Below are 13,705 nucleotides of genomic sequence, written 5' to 3' on the forward strand. Positions count from 1 at the left end.
ATGGAATTCTTATATAAACCAAGTCATCAACATTTAAGATATCTGGAAACCATGAGGGTATAATGTAAAAGAAAATGGCACAATTAGAAAATCATAAAAAAAAGCTCTGATTAGTTATCTTCATGATGAAGAACTCCTGAACTACTCATGTCTCTGACTCCCATAGGACAAGCTTCCTGCAGCCAATTACTAATGAAAGTAAATTCACTGAGATTTGTCAAGACTTGCATTGGAAAAGGCCAATAAAAATTGAACCTGTCTGAATGTCACCCTTAGCAATTCTCTGGAAATGATAGCATTGGTAGCCAGCATCAGCATCAGAGCATGGATCTAAATCAGCAGTTTTCCCTAGTAAAAGGCTGGCACAAAGGCAGCAGAGAGACGGCTGGGGATCCTAGCAGTGAACCTGGCATCGTTCAAATTATTTTGTTTGAAGTTCAGGATGATTGATTGCCTGGCTAGAAGGGATGATTGGCAAGTAATGGGAGAGGGAAACAACTGGGGGTCAGGCCTCCAAAGTCAAAAGAATCAAAACTCCAGGGAGCAACTGGGCTTGGGGAGAGGCCAAGGGAGACTGAAAAGTTGGGCCTTTATGGTAACAGGAAGAGGGGTAGTGGAGGTTTTCTTGTGAGGCCTGAGTGTAGTATCACTTCTCTTTCTGCTTATAGACAGTGCTGAATTAAAGGAGATTAGATTAGATTCCCTTCAGTGTGAAAACAGGCCCTTTGGCCCACCAGATCCACACCAACCCTCTGAAGACCCATTTTGCTACATTTACCCCTGACTATTGCACCTAACACTATGGGCAATTTAGCATGGCCAATTCACCTGACCTGCACACCTTTGGACTGTGGGAGGAAACCGGAGCACCCGGAGGAAACCCACGCAGACACGGGGAGAACGTGAAAACTCCACACAGTCAGTCACCTGAGGCGGGAATTGAATCCAGGTCCCTAGCACTGTGAGGCAGCCGTGCTAACCACTGAGCCATGCTCTTTGGCAGTTGGTGTTTCAAGCCATGGATCCACTGTCTAACAGAGAAGTGCATAAAATCTTCCCAGACCTGCAGTTAATATAAAGCAGCACCACCAAATATTTCATCAGGCTGTGATCTGTTAACATTTTAAGCATTGTGATTTATTGTGCGATCCCCATCGCTGTACTGATATGTGCCTGTAAAAATTTAAACCAACCCCAATGTAGGCAGCTTGCTCAGCCCATTTTCTTGTCAACCCTCTGCTACCTGTCTAATCTCTAACTCTCAGCTGGTAGTAAAAGAATAAAATAGCAGGCAACTGGCTCCTCGTTTCATGTTATTTATGTACAGCACTATAAACAGGGAACAGAAACAGTAGTCACTATTGTTTACAAAACATCAATCACTGCATTTCAAAGGCATTCTTTGTATGCGAAAAAATATCTGAGAGTTGTGATAAGACATTACATAACAGTAAAGCTTCCTTCTTTATGTATTGGCATTCAGTTTTGTAGGGTGTTTCAAATGTTGGAATGTTGGTCCAGTTAAACTGAAATTAAAATTAGAACAATTAACCTATGTAATCCAGGTTTCCTTAGGCAAATCATATTACAGTTAACCCATTTTCTATAGAGTGTTTTCTTCACAATAAAAGCTTAAACACTAAAAAATTGCTTAAACATTTAATTTTCCTATTCATTTTTTTTACTGTTACATAAGAGCAGTTTCATTAAAACTCAGATAATTAAATAGGTCTTACAGCAAGTTAAAAACATAGAGGCTCTGTCCCCAAAGCATGGCAGGCAAAGTGCTATACAAGTCTCCAAGAGGAGTCATTTCTGTAGCTAAGAATAAAGAGAAACACATAGATATAATAATTCTGAGCCATCTGGAAATATAAATTCCCATTTCAGCTTGTTAATCTAGCACAAAAACCTTTTCAAATAATATGTTGCAGAAGCATTTGTGTTACAATATATCTTCAGATAGCATTGATTTGATTTAAGGCTATTTAAAAGCATGCCAAAAAGAAGGCAAACATTACCACAATTAAAAACAAATAGTACAAGAAAGGTGTTGAGAAATGAAAACTGAATTAATGAGGAGGTGTAACCTTATACAATAGCTGATCAGCAGAAGTGTTTTGGGACCTGTATTCAACCAATTCATCAAGCTACAAAATACAGGTGCTGTTGGCACTTTGAGTAGCAATTTGAAAGGCAGGATACAAGATAAAGGACCTGAACTACTGAAACCTCAAAGAAATAATTCTGTAAATAACATAACTGTGTTCACCATATCAGTTATAATGAAGAAAATAAATTTAGTTGTTGAATATAATCTGTAAGAGTTTAATATAAACTTTTTATTATAAATATTTTATTTTCTCTTTGTTGGATGTTGACTGTTCCCACTGCATTTTTAAATAAATTTGTGACCTCTACACCTTTTAATAAAGATGTCTCATCAGATGGACTCTTTGTATAATATTGACTATATCATTACAACTCAAAAGGGGTGAAGTAGGTCAGAGTTAAAGACATTTTGTGAATGTCATTTTTCAAACATATACCTACTTGATGAATTTACAATTATTTGAAGGCTTGGGGTCATGGTGGGTGAGGCAAGGGGGGGTGGAGGGGAAGTGATAGTGGAGAGGTGGAGTGGGGGGAATCAATTAATTCAGCCAATAAATATTTCTGGTTTCCTTGTAAAATGGTCCTCTTTATTGGAGAATTAAAGAACATTGTTGAAGAGATAGACAAAGAAGCATTGCAAAATGATTTCGCCTACATGCTTTCATTTCTAAGACATGCAGAACTCTATTGCTAATTGAATTGAGAGATAAGGAACACCATTCATACTCAAAGTTGACATGACAGTAATATGAAAATATCAATGTGTGGGTCTGCTGCTACTTCATCAAAAGCTCATAGGAAATGGGATCCTTATAACTAGCACCATGATATCTTTCCTCTGTCTCCTGGTTCTGTAAACAAACACAGAAGGAAGCCTGGAAATATAGCACCTGGAGAACAAATGAATCAGACAAGCATCAATGAATCCTAGCTTCTGACAGAGATGAGGTAGCTTAAACATGGGGATTTTTTAAAAACTACATCTTTTATATGTGCGGTAGGTAAGCTTGTTATTGGAGCATATTCTAATTAATAGATATAGAGACAGATTCCACACACTCAGAAGGAGCTTTCCTGGCAGGAATTGTGGGTCAAAGAGCTTGGGGTACAAAGTGTCGCCCATTCTCTAGTCTTGGCTTCCTGTCAGTGCACTAATCAGCCCCAACAACTATCAGATGGAGCTTCCTCAGAAGTGAACATTTTCAACACTATATTTTGTATCTTCTTTTAGGTTTTAGATGAAAATCTTTCCATTTCCAAACTTGTCTCATAAGAGCCAATAATTGTTACTACATTAAAAACTGCTCAGAATTTTCCACAGTTTTTAAATCACATCTTAAGTTTTACTAGCTGGGTTCATATGAACAATAAATAATTGTCATGAAGGGCTGGAAATTCTAAGTACTTGTATATACAGTGCTGATTAGATCAGCCATTAATTCAAGAGTTCAGGAATGTTTTCAAAGTCTCCAAGTCCTTTTATTTTACAAGAAACAAACTGGGCCAATTTCAATGCCAAATTCCTGATTGGGATCACCAATATCCATAGGTGCAATATCCACAATTGGCAGACGTGCTGTGTTCTGCGTTCGATACTCAAATACTGTCTTGCCCCAACTACCAGAATGTCTCTGCAGAGGAAACACAGAAAAGAATGAATGTACTGAACATCTGTGGGAAACAAGCCATGGCAATTGCAATATTAAATTACAGCAATGTTCATTTCCAGCAGAGGTTATATTGTTATATGATGCACATTCTCACTCACGTTATTTGGAGATTTGAAAGAGTTTTCACACCTGTCAAATATTGCTTCATTGAGATTTCAACTGCATCCCAATAATAAAAAAACTAATCATAACATAAATGTAAGTAATCATGTTTATGCAAATTAAAGATAGCAATGATAAACGAGAATTAATGTTTCACGTCAATGAGAAATGACTTCACCCAGAGGGTGAGGAATTTTCTGCCTCAATGTTTTCATGGAGGTGCTGGATCAGTGCTTCGGGCTAAAGGGATCAAAGGGTGTGGGGAGAAAGCGAGAACAGGGCACCAAGTTGGATGATCTTCTGTGATCATAATGAATGGATATGCAGACTTGAAGGACTGAATGGCTCGCTGCTGCTCTCTATATTTCAATCTCCTGAAATCTTTAATGAAACTCAAACCTCATGACCTTCTGACATACAGACGAAGATTGCTACCATTAAATCAACTGAAAAACTTTTATACAAGTGGATCTACAATTTAGAAAAGGTAAAATTTAAAGCCAATAAAATATATGCTAATAAAAGTTATGTACATTTTCTTGTCTAATTAGATCTACTTTATAGAAGTAAGCTTCTTTGCAAGCTCTCCCACCTCTTCAGCAGTTGGAACAATACATAGTCAAGTTATAAGGAACAAGGTCTTCAGTCAATGCCTCTATGTTATGAATGAGTTGATCTTAAATGCAGTATACATCATACAACTAGCCTCATCATCAGTGGAGGCAAAAAGTGGATGAGGTTCCTAATTGTTAACCCAGGGGGACTTCTAGAAGTTCATGTATGGTTAAGATTCTCCCTGTTGTCAAACAGTCAGCAGACACTTGCTGTTTAAGGTCACACATGAAGAATGATCACTTTAGTTCAATATCAGATGATGATGGAGGTCTGTGAAAGTACAGAGCCAACGTTTGTAATAGAGGATAATGGAAAGGATAAAAGCCAGTAAAAAAAAATTCTCCAGCTGAAGTATGTACAAGCAAGACATATACAATTGTATATCTCAAGCATGCTGCGTTAGCCTGTGTTTAGCTAGTTTAGATTATCATTCAGTTTTACTTTTCATAGTTTAACAATTTAACTCCATTAGTGATTCCACGAACTTCAATCAGAGTCAGCAAACAAGAACATTTTCCTCAGTGAGACCATAAGATGTAGGAGCAGAAGTAGGCCATTCGGCCCATAGAGTCTGCTCTGCCATTCAATGAGACCATAACTGATCTCATAATCCTCAACTCCATTTTTCTGTGTTTTTTTCTCCAAAATCCTTGATGCCCTTACTGCCTAACGAACATTTTCAGCAATATCAGATAGATCACAGCCCCTGCAACAATATTTCTGGGCAACAACACACTGCAGCACTCCTGACTTATGAAGAGAAGAACACTTCTATAGAGTCTTCATCAAGAACAGATATCCCTGAAACTTCACCCATAGATGCCTAACAGACAAATATCACAACAAGGACATACCACGACCTAACTCACCAGCCACACTACCTTACATTAAAAAGTGTCTTGGAACTGACAGCCAGACTTCTCTGACTACTGGGATTCATGACAGCCCATAAACCGACAGCCACGCTCAGACAACAACTCACCAAAACAATAGACCCTATCCCCATCATGTGCAAGACAAATGTAACTTATAAGATTCCATACAAAGACTGCGCGAAACACTATATAGGACAAACAGACAACTAGCAATCACACCCATGAACACCAACTTGCCACTAAACACCATGACCAGCTGTCCCTAATAGCCATATACACAGATGACAAGGACCACAAGTTCGACTGTGTCAGCACAACGATCATAGGACAAGCTAAACAGAAGATAGCCAGAGAATTTCTAGAAACATGGCACTCATCCACGGACTCTACCAACAAGCTCATTGACTGACACCCAATATACCGGCTACTAGAATGAACAACTGGAACCAGCAACTGGAAGCAGCAGGAATGGAACCAAATAAATTTCACAAGACAGTACAGCAGAGCTTCCCAGGAGACTCGAAAGCACTGAAGACATCACCTAGACAGGGATGGAATGTCTGCAAATCAACTTCCCAGCTCGGCGAACATACCCCCAACCACAACAACACCATTTCTCTCAAGTATTTTGGAGCAGACTATGACTGATACGATAGCCTGGAACTGTGGGGTTATTGAGGGTGCACATTCAGCCATTACCCTCTACATTCTGGCCACAATTTCAGAATTTTGCATAAGGGCACATTTATGCAGAGATCATGAAGCTCAGTTTTTCACCCACAGCTCCGCCAGACCTGTGGATCCCTACCACTGAGCCAGCAACCAGTGAAATCAACTGAGCTGGCAAATTAGATTCACTATTTCCCCTCTTGTATCTCAGTTAGAAATGTCCCCATGAAAAGGTCGTGAAAAAAAGAGAGCGTGGCAAGAGGTTGGCAGCATTTTGTGGAAACAGAAATGGATTTAATGTTTCAGGTGTTTTGAGTAAATGAAAAAAAAGGTAAGCAGAGAGGTGGAAGAAGAGTGGGCGGCACGGTGGCACAGTGGTTAGCACTGCTGCCTCACAGCGCCTGAAGACCCGGGTTCAATTCCCGACTCAGGCGACTGACTGTGTGGAGTTTGCACGTTCTCCCCGTGTCTGCGTGGGTTTCCTCCGGGTGCTCCGGTTTCCTCCCACAGTCCAAAGATGTGCGGGTAATGTAGGGGTATGGGTGGGTTTCGCTTCGGCGGGTCGGTGTGGACTTGTTGGGCCGAAGGGCCTGTTTCCACACTGTAAGTCTAATCTAATCTAAAAAGAGGGAAGGTTTGGCAGATAGAAGACAGGAGAGCTTAAGTGATAAAAGATTTCATGGTACAAAGAGCAAAGGTATGGCTATATCAAAGAAAGGAAAGTTTTCTCTGGAGTGGGATTGCATGATGGAATAATGAATAGATAAAACCGAAAGCTGAGAAAACAATGAGAAGAAGGTTAAGACAGCACATGCAAATATAAGATGCAGAGGGGAGCTGGAATGAAGTCAGGAAAGCCAGAACAAACGTGCTCTGCCAAGTTTAACAGCAGGACCTGATTAATATTTTATTTTCCCTCTGTTCTGAGGCCACAGCCAGCCAGAGTAGGAGACTGACTGGCTGCCTTGCTGCTAGGCCTATGGCACCAGGCAATATCCACAGAGCAGAAAGGAAATCCCATCTCGATAGTGGGGAATGGTGTCAGCAGTGTGCATACTGATCAGGATAGAGGGGGACTGGAGTCTGGGGATTGAGAAATCAGAATCCGAGTTGCGAGAGAGATTAGAAACCAAGTTGATCCAAAGCTGAGGCAGGGTTCAAAGGCTGAGATGGAGGTTGTAGTGTGGAAATGTGGAGGCTAGGCAGGGTCTAAGGGTGGTCAGTTCAAAGGCCAGGTGCATGTGGTAGAATGAGACGAAAGGCCTCAGGGGTGAATTCTGAAGCCTGAAAGGTCAGCAGGGGGTTTTAAGAGCTATGGGAGAAGACATGGCTGATGGAGGTTAGTGCAGTTGGAGTGGGGAGATCAAGTTTTTAACACTTTAAGCTCCCACCTGGTCAAAATCCACCAATTTGGGAGCCAAAATTCCTATCCAAAGAAGCAATTACTTATTATTACTGTTATTTTGGCAGGGTAACACAAAGATTTTGAGAGAGTTAGGTAGAAATACACTTCTTGTAACTGAAATATTTCAATTCTTAATACTTACAGTGCAGCCATCTTCCAGCACACTATATTTAAATCGGTTACTTCCTTCAGCTTTGATCTCAATGTCATTGGCACTCTTAAGAATCAAGGCTTTCTTAAGGTTGCCAGTCTGGTCATCCATGTAAGCAATGCTGTTCTTACAATGATAGGTAATATTTTGGGAAGCTTCCTTTGACAGAAGACGGAGAAATGTTGTCTGGATCATGACAGTATTCGGGGACTGTTGCTTGTCACCATAACTGAACTGTAAGGAAAAAAATATTTTCAAATATTGAATCAATGACGTTTTGCAACAAAAATTTAGGCATGAGAAGCAAACACTTTCATTCAAGAAAGTGCAGGCAAAAGCTGATATAATAGAGAGTAGAAAACTTAGTTTCTATTGAATATGGTCAGTCAATTTGAAAAATAGCATTTAGGTAAATCTAGCTGTGTGTTAGTCAAATTCACTGTATTTGGACAGCTGCAATTGTGAATAACTACATATTAATTAGAATTGGCATGATCAGGTCATGACTTAAATTAGGTAGCGATCCTTCTTTTAAAAAAATCTTAAGGTATATTATAATAAAGGGAAAAAAGCTCGTACGATTTTAACTCATCTTGTAGTACTGCTTTTCTATCAATAGAGGCTGCCATTGCACCACGGAGAGATGTTATAAATCTTTCATAGTTCAACATCACCCTCTGTTGCCTGTAAGATGTCACTGCTGACTAGTGTTTTTTGAATAATTATTTTATACAACCCAGGATTCACTCCGAATGTTCACAAAGAGCCATTTTTTTAAAAACCTAAAATATTATTTTCAGTTCAGCAATATAAAAGATTTTCTATTTAGTTTCAGCAATGACTCTGAAATCATACATTGCAATTTGTGGGTGGCACTGTGGCAGTGGTTAACACTACTACCTCACAGTGCCAGAGACCCGGATTCAATTCCTGCCTCAGGCGACTGACTGTGTGGAGTTTGCACATTCTCCCCCTGTCTGTGTGGGTTTCCTCTATGTGCTCCGGTTTCCTCCCACAGTCCACAAATGTGCAGGCAGGGTGAATTGGCCACGCTAAATTGCCTGTAGTATTAGGTGAAGGGGTAAATGTAGGGGAATAGGTTTGGCAGGTTGGTGTGGACTTGTTGGGCCGAAGGGCCTGTTTCCCCACTGTACATAATCAAATCTAAAAAAAAATTCCACGAGGAAAAAACTTCAAGTTTATCTGCAATTTCTCTGATTCACTATTTTAACAGCTACATCATCGTTACTTTTGCAGGGTAGCATAGCACAATAGGTTATGATCTGGGTGAGTAATTCAGATATCTGGACTGATTGATAGTGTGATACAAGTTCAAAACCATCTACCATAACAGCTGGGCCATGTAAATACAAGTAATTAAACATATCTGGAATTATCCGTAATGGTGACAATGATCTTACTGCTTGTCATAAAAATAAGCTCATTCATAAATATCCTACAGGAAAGTAAATCCTATCTCCTTGCACAGTCTGGCTACATAAGTTGGCACAGATACCTTTAGATATGCACTTGCAATGCCAAGTCATAAAAGGTTACGTGTCAAGTGGTGGAAAATTAGATTAGAATCTCGTGTTTGACTGCTGTGGGCATGATGGCCCAAAGAGCGATTTTCTGATCTGAGGATCTCTATGATTCTATGTTACCCCAGAAGTATGGTTGGCTTATTACAAAATGCAAACTGTATTAAACAAAGCTGCTTTTCCAGAATCTTCTCAAGAGAAAACATCATTGGACGTGGACTTACAATGATGCCGACCAGATATCCTAAAGTAATCCAGTCCCACTTGCCAGCATTTGGCCTATACCCCTCTAAATCCTTCCTATTCATGTACCCATCCAGATGCCTTTTACATGTTGTAATTGTGCCAGTCTCCACCACTTGCAGGTAATTCAGAAAACAATAGATTAATACTAAAATCTCCTCCTTTATAATAATTACTGAATAAACTGATATATTTGTTAAATTTTGATGCATTTAAATTATGCTTGCTTGCTGATCAAAGTTAGACTTCACTGAGCTTCTGTAGACTTTCACAAGACAACACTATTGTCTTCCTCAATCAATGCAGATTCAGATCCTACAACTCAGTTGCGTGAAATAATGTAAAATTAACCAAAAATACTGAGGAAACAAGTAAAATTTTTGAAATATATTTCTGGGAAAAAAAACCCATAGAAGTCTCACCAATGAAAGTAGTCCTTTATGAATGTAGAAGATTCAACTCACAATTATTATTTTTATTCTATTCTGAAACTTACTCTCAATTGGTCAATCATAGTTTGGGTAAATGGAATTTTTTTTAACTTTTAAGTTTCTTTATTTTTGGATTGTGCCAAGGAAACTGAAACAGAATGTTGCAGTTTTAATTAAGTTACTAGAACTCTTTGTGAGCTGTATTTACACCATTGCCTCATTCAAATTCAGAGGGAGAGAGCGCGGGTTGATGGTTGTGGCTTCATGGCTCAATATCACTATAGGTGTGTGTTCAGCTCAGCTTTACCCGGAGACAGAGGCACAGTCTGTTGGATGCTTGTGTCAAGCATGTTCAGCATGATAACAGTTCGCTGATTGGCTCCTGGGCAGTTGGCCAACCAGTGTGTGAACAATACAAGGGCTTGAAGTCTTTTAATTTTCAAAAGACAGCATACTGTTTCTTTTAGGAGCGAAGTAACCAGAAGTTAGAGGGTAGCAAGTTGCTTGCACTCTCCACTGCCTGAAGATGCTGCCTCTAACCAGTGACTGAGAGACTAAACAGTTAGTGTATCAACCACCCTGTGTCCTCAGCAAAGACCTGAAAGGACTTGGAACCAGAAAGGTCAGAAGGGCTTGGAAGAAGCAATGACACTTCATTAAATCATATGGATTAATGCTATTAAATGTGTGCCATAATGTTTTCCCGACATGTATAACATTTAAGATTTTTGTTTGCCTGTATCTGTCTGCACTGGTTTGGGAGGGATAGAGTTTAGATTAGAAGATGATTAATCGATTATCTCCTGTGAAGAAACAGTAATTTCTTGTTAAGTGCAGGAACCTGGTCATGATTACCAGTTAACCTGAGTTCATCAGAAAGGAAAATTGGAGATCTTTAACTTGTGTGATGACGCTAGAAGTGGGACTTGAGATTCAATGACACTTTATAAAGTGGATCATGACATTTGCATTAACCTGACTGCTCAATGGCCTTTTAAATGTTGCAAGTCATAAATTCTGCAATTTTTAGCTTCACTTGTTACCTTCACCTGCTGTTAGATATTCTTAAATTACTAGATTAAACAATGACTGCAGATGCTGGAAACCAGATTCTGGATTAGTGGTGCTGGAAGAGCACAGCAGTTCAGGCAGCATCCGAGGAGCAGTAAAATCGACGTTTCGGGCAAAAGTCCTTCATCAGGAATAAAGGCAGAGAACCTGAAGCGTGGAGAGATAAGCTAGAGGAGGGTGGAGGTCGGGAGAAAGTAGCATAGAGTACAATAGGTGAGTGGGGGAGGAGATGAAGGTGGTAGGTCGGCGGGGGGAGGGTGGAGTGGATAGGTGGAAAAGAAGATAGGCAGGTAGGACAAGTCATGGGGACAGTGCTGAGTGGGAATTTGGAACTAGGGTGAGGTGGGGGAAGGGGAAATGAAGAAACTGTTGAAGTCCACATTAATGCCCTGAGGTTGAAGTGTTCCGAGGCGGAAGATGAGGCGTTCTTCCTCCAGGTATCTGGTGGTGAGGGAGCGGCGGTGAAGGAGGCCCAGGACCTCCATGTCCTCGGCAGAGTGGGAGGGGGAGTTGAAATGTTGGGCCACAGGGTGGTGTGGTTGATTGGTGCGGGTGTCCCGGAGATGTTCCCTAAAGTGCTCTGCTCGGAGGCGTCCAGTCTCCCCAATGTAGAGGAGACCACATCGGGAGCAACAGATACAATAAATGATATTGGTGGATGTGCAGGTCAAACTTTGATGGATGTGGAAGGCTCCTTTAGGGCCTTGGATAGAGGTGAGGGAGGAGGTGTGGGCGGAGGTATTGCAGTTCCTGCGGTGGGAGGGGAAGGGGCCAGGATGGGAGAGTGGGTTGTGGGGGGTGTGGCATGGACCTGGCCAGGTAGTCACGGAGGGAACGGTCTTTGCGGAAGGCGGAAAGGGAGAGGAGGGAAATATATCCCTGGTGGTGGGGTCTGTTTGGAGGTGGCGGAAATGTCAGCGGATGATTTGGTTTATGTGAAGATTGGGAGGGTGGAAGGTGAGCACCAGGGGTGATCTGTCCTTGTTACGATTGGAGGGGTAGGGTCTGAGGGCGCAGGTGCGGGATGTGGACGAGATGCGTTGGAGGGCATCTTTAACTACGTGGGAAGGGAAATTGCGGTCTTAAAGAAGGAGGCCATCTGGTGTGTTCTATGGTGGAACTGGTCCTCCTGGGAGCAGATATAGTGGAGGCGAAGGAATTGGGAATACGGGATGGCATTTTTGCAAGAGGTAGGGTGGGAAGAGGTGTAATCCAGGTAGCTGTGGGAGTCGGTGGGTTTGTAAAAAATGTCAGTGTCAAGTCGGTCATCATTAATGGAGATGGAGAGGTCCAGGAAGGGGAGGGAGGTGTCAGAGATGGTCCAGGTAAATTTAAGGCCAGAGTGGAATGTGTTGATGAAGTTGATGAATTGCTCAACCTCCTTGAGGGAGCACGAGGTGGGGCCAATGCAGTCATCAATGTAGAGGAGGAAGAGGTGGGGAGTGGTGTCGATGTAACTACAGAAGATGGACTGTTCTACGTAGTCAACAAAGAGACAGGCATAGCTGGGGCCCATACGTGAGCCCATGGCTACCCCTTTGGTGTGGAGGAAGTGGGACGATTCGAAGGAGAAATTGTTAAGGGTGAGGACCAGTTCGGCCAAACGAATGAGAGTGTCAGTGGAAGGATACTGTTGGGGACGTCGGAAGAGGAATAAACGGAGGGCTTGGAGGCTCTACTCATGGTGGATGGAGGTGTAGAGGGATTGGATATCCATGGTGAAGATGAGGCGTTGGGGGCCGGGGAAATGGAAGTCTTGGAGGAGGTGGAGGGCTTGGGTGGTGTCTCGAACATATGTAGAGATTTCCTGGACTGGGGGGGATAGGACAGTGTCGAGGTAGATAGAGATGAGTTCAGTGACGCAAGAGCATGCTGAGACAATGGGTCGGCCAGGGTGGTCAGGCTGGTGGATCTTGGGAAGGAGGTAGAACTGGGCAGTGCGGGGTTCCCAGACTATGAGGTTGGAAGCTGTGGGTGTGAGATTTCCTGAGGTGATGAGGTTCTGTATGGTCTGGGAGATGATAGTTTGGTGAGAGGGGGGTGGGGTCATGGTCAAGGGGGCAGTAGGAAGAGGTGTCCTCGAGTTGGCGTTTGGCTTCAGCGGTGTAGAGGTCAGTGCACCAGACTACCACTGCGCCCCCTTTATCTGCTGGCTTGTTGGTGAGGTTGTGATTGGAGCAGAGGGATTGGAGGGCTGTACATTGTGAGGGTGAGAGGTTGGAGTGGGAGAGGTGGTAGACAGGTTGAGGCGGTTAATGTCCCAGCGGCAGGTGGAAATGAAGAGGTCGAGGTCAGTAATAGGCCAGCGCGGGGTGTCCGCCTTCCGCAAAGACCGTTCCCTCCGTGACTACCTGGTCAGGTCCACGCCCCCCTACAACCCATCCTCCCATCCTGGCACCTTCCCCTGCTACCGCAGGAATTACAAAACCTGTGCCCACACCTCCTCCCTCACCTCCATCCAGGGCCCTAAAGCAGCCTTCCACATCCATCAAAGTTTTACCTGCACATCCACCAATATCATTTATTGTATCCGTTGCTCCTGATGTGGTCTCCTCTACATTGGGGAGACTAAACACCTCCTAGCAGAGCGCTTTAGGGAACATCTCTGGGACACCCGCAACAATCAACAACACCGCCCTGTGGCCCAACATTTCAACTCCTCCTCCCACTCTGTCGAGAACATGGAGGTCCTGGGCCTCCTTCACCGCCACTCCCTCACCACCAGACGCCTGGAGGAAGAACGCCTCCTCTTCCGCCTCGGAACACTTCAACCCCAGGGCATCAATGTGGACTTCAACAGTTTCCTCATTTCCCCTT

The 13,705-nt window shown here is 42.5% G+C and overlaps 1 protein-coding gene across 1 annotated transcript in view; it reads right to left on the reverse strand.

Annotated features, from left to right (window-relative positions):
• Positions 1–1,646: 1,646 nt before the first annotated feature.
• Positions 1,647–13,705, reverse strand: part of col5a2b (collagen, type V, alpha 2b) — a 273,958-nt gene continuing 261,899 nt past the window's right edge. The window contains exons 53-54 of the mRNA XM_060827360.1: positions 7,594–7,836; positions 1,647–3,746 (exon numbers count right to left, since the gene is read on the reverse strand). Coding sequence (XP_060683343.1) covers positions 3,600–3,746; positions 7,594–7,836 — 390 coding nt within the window. The 3' untranslated portion in view covers positions 1,647–3,599. The remainder of the gene's footprint in view (positions 3,747–7,593; positions 7,837–13,705) is intronic.

The sequence above is a fragment of the Hemiscyllium ocellatum genome, chromosome 7 (genome assembly GCF_020745735.1).
Source record: "Hemiscyllium ocellatum isolate sHemOce1 chromosome 7, sHemOce1.pat.X.cur, whole genome shotgun sequence".
Lineage (NCBI taxonomy): Eukaryota > Metazoa > Chordata > Chondrichthyes > Orectolobiformes > Hemiscylliidae > Hemiscyllium > Hemiscyllium ocellatum.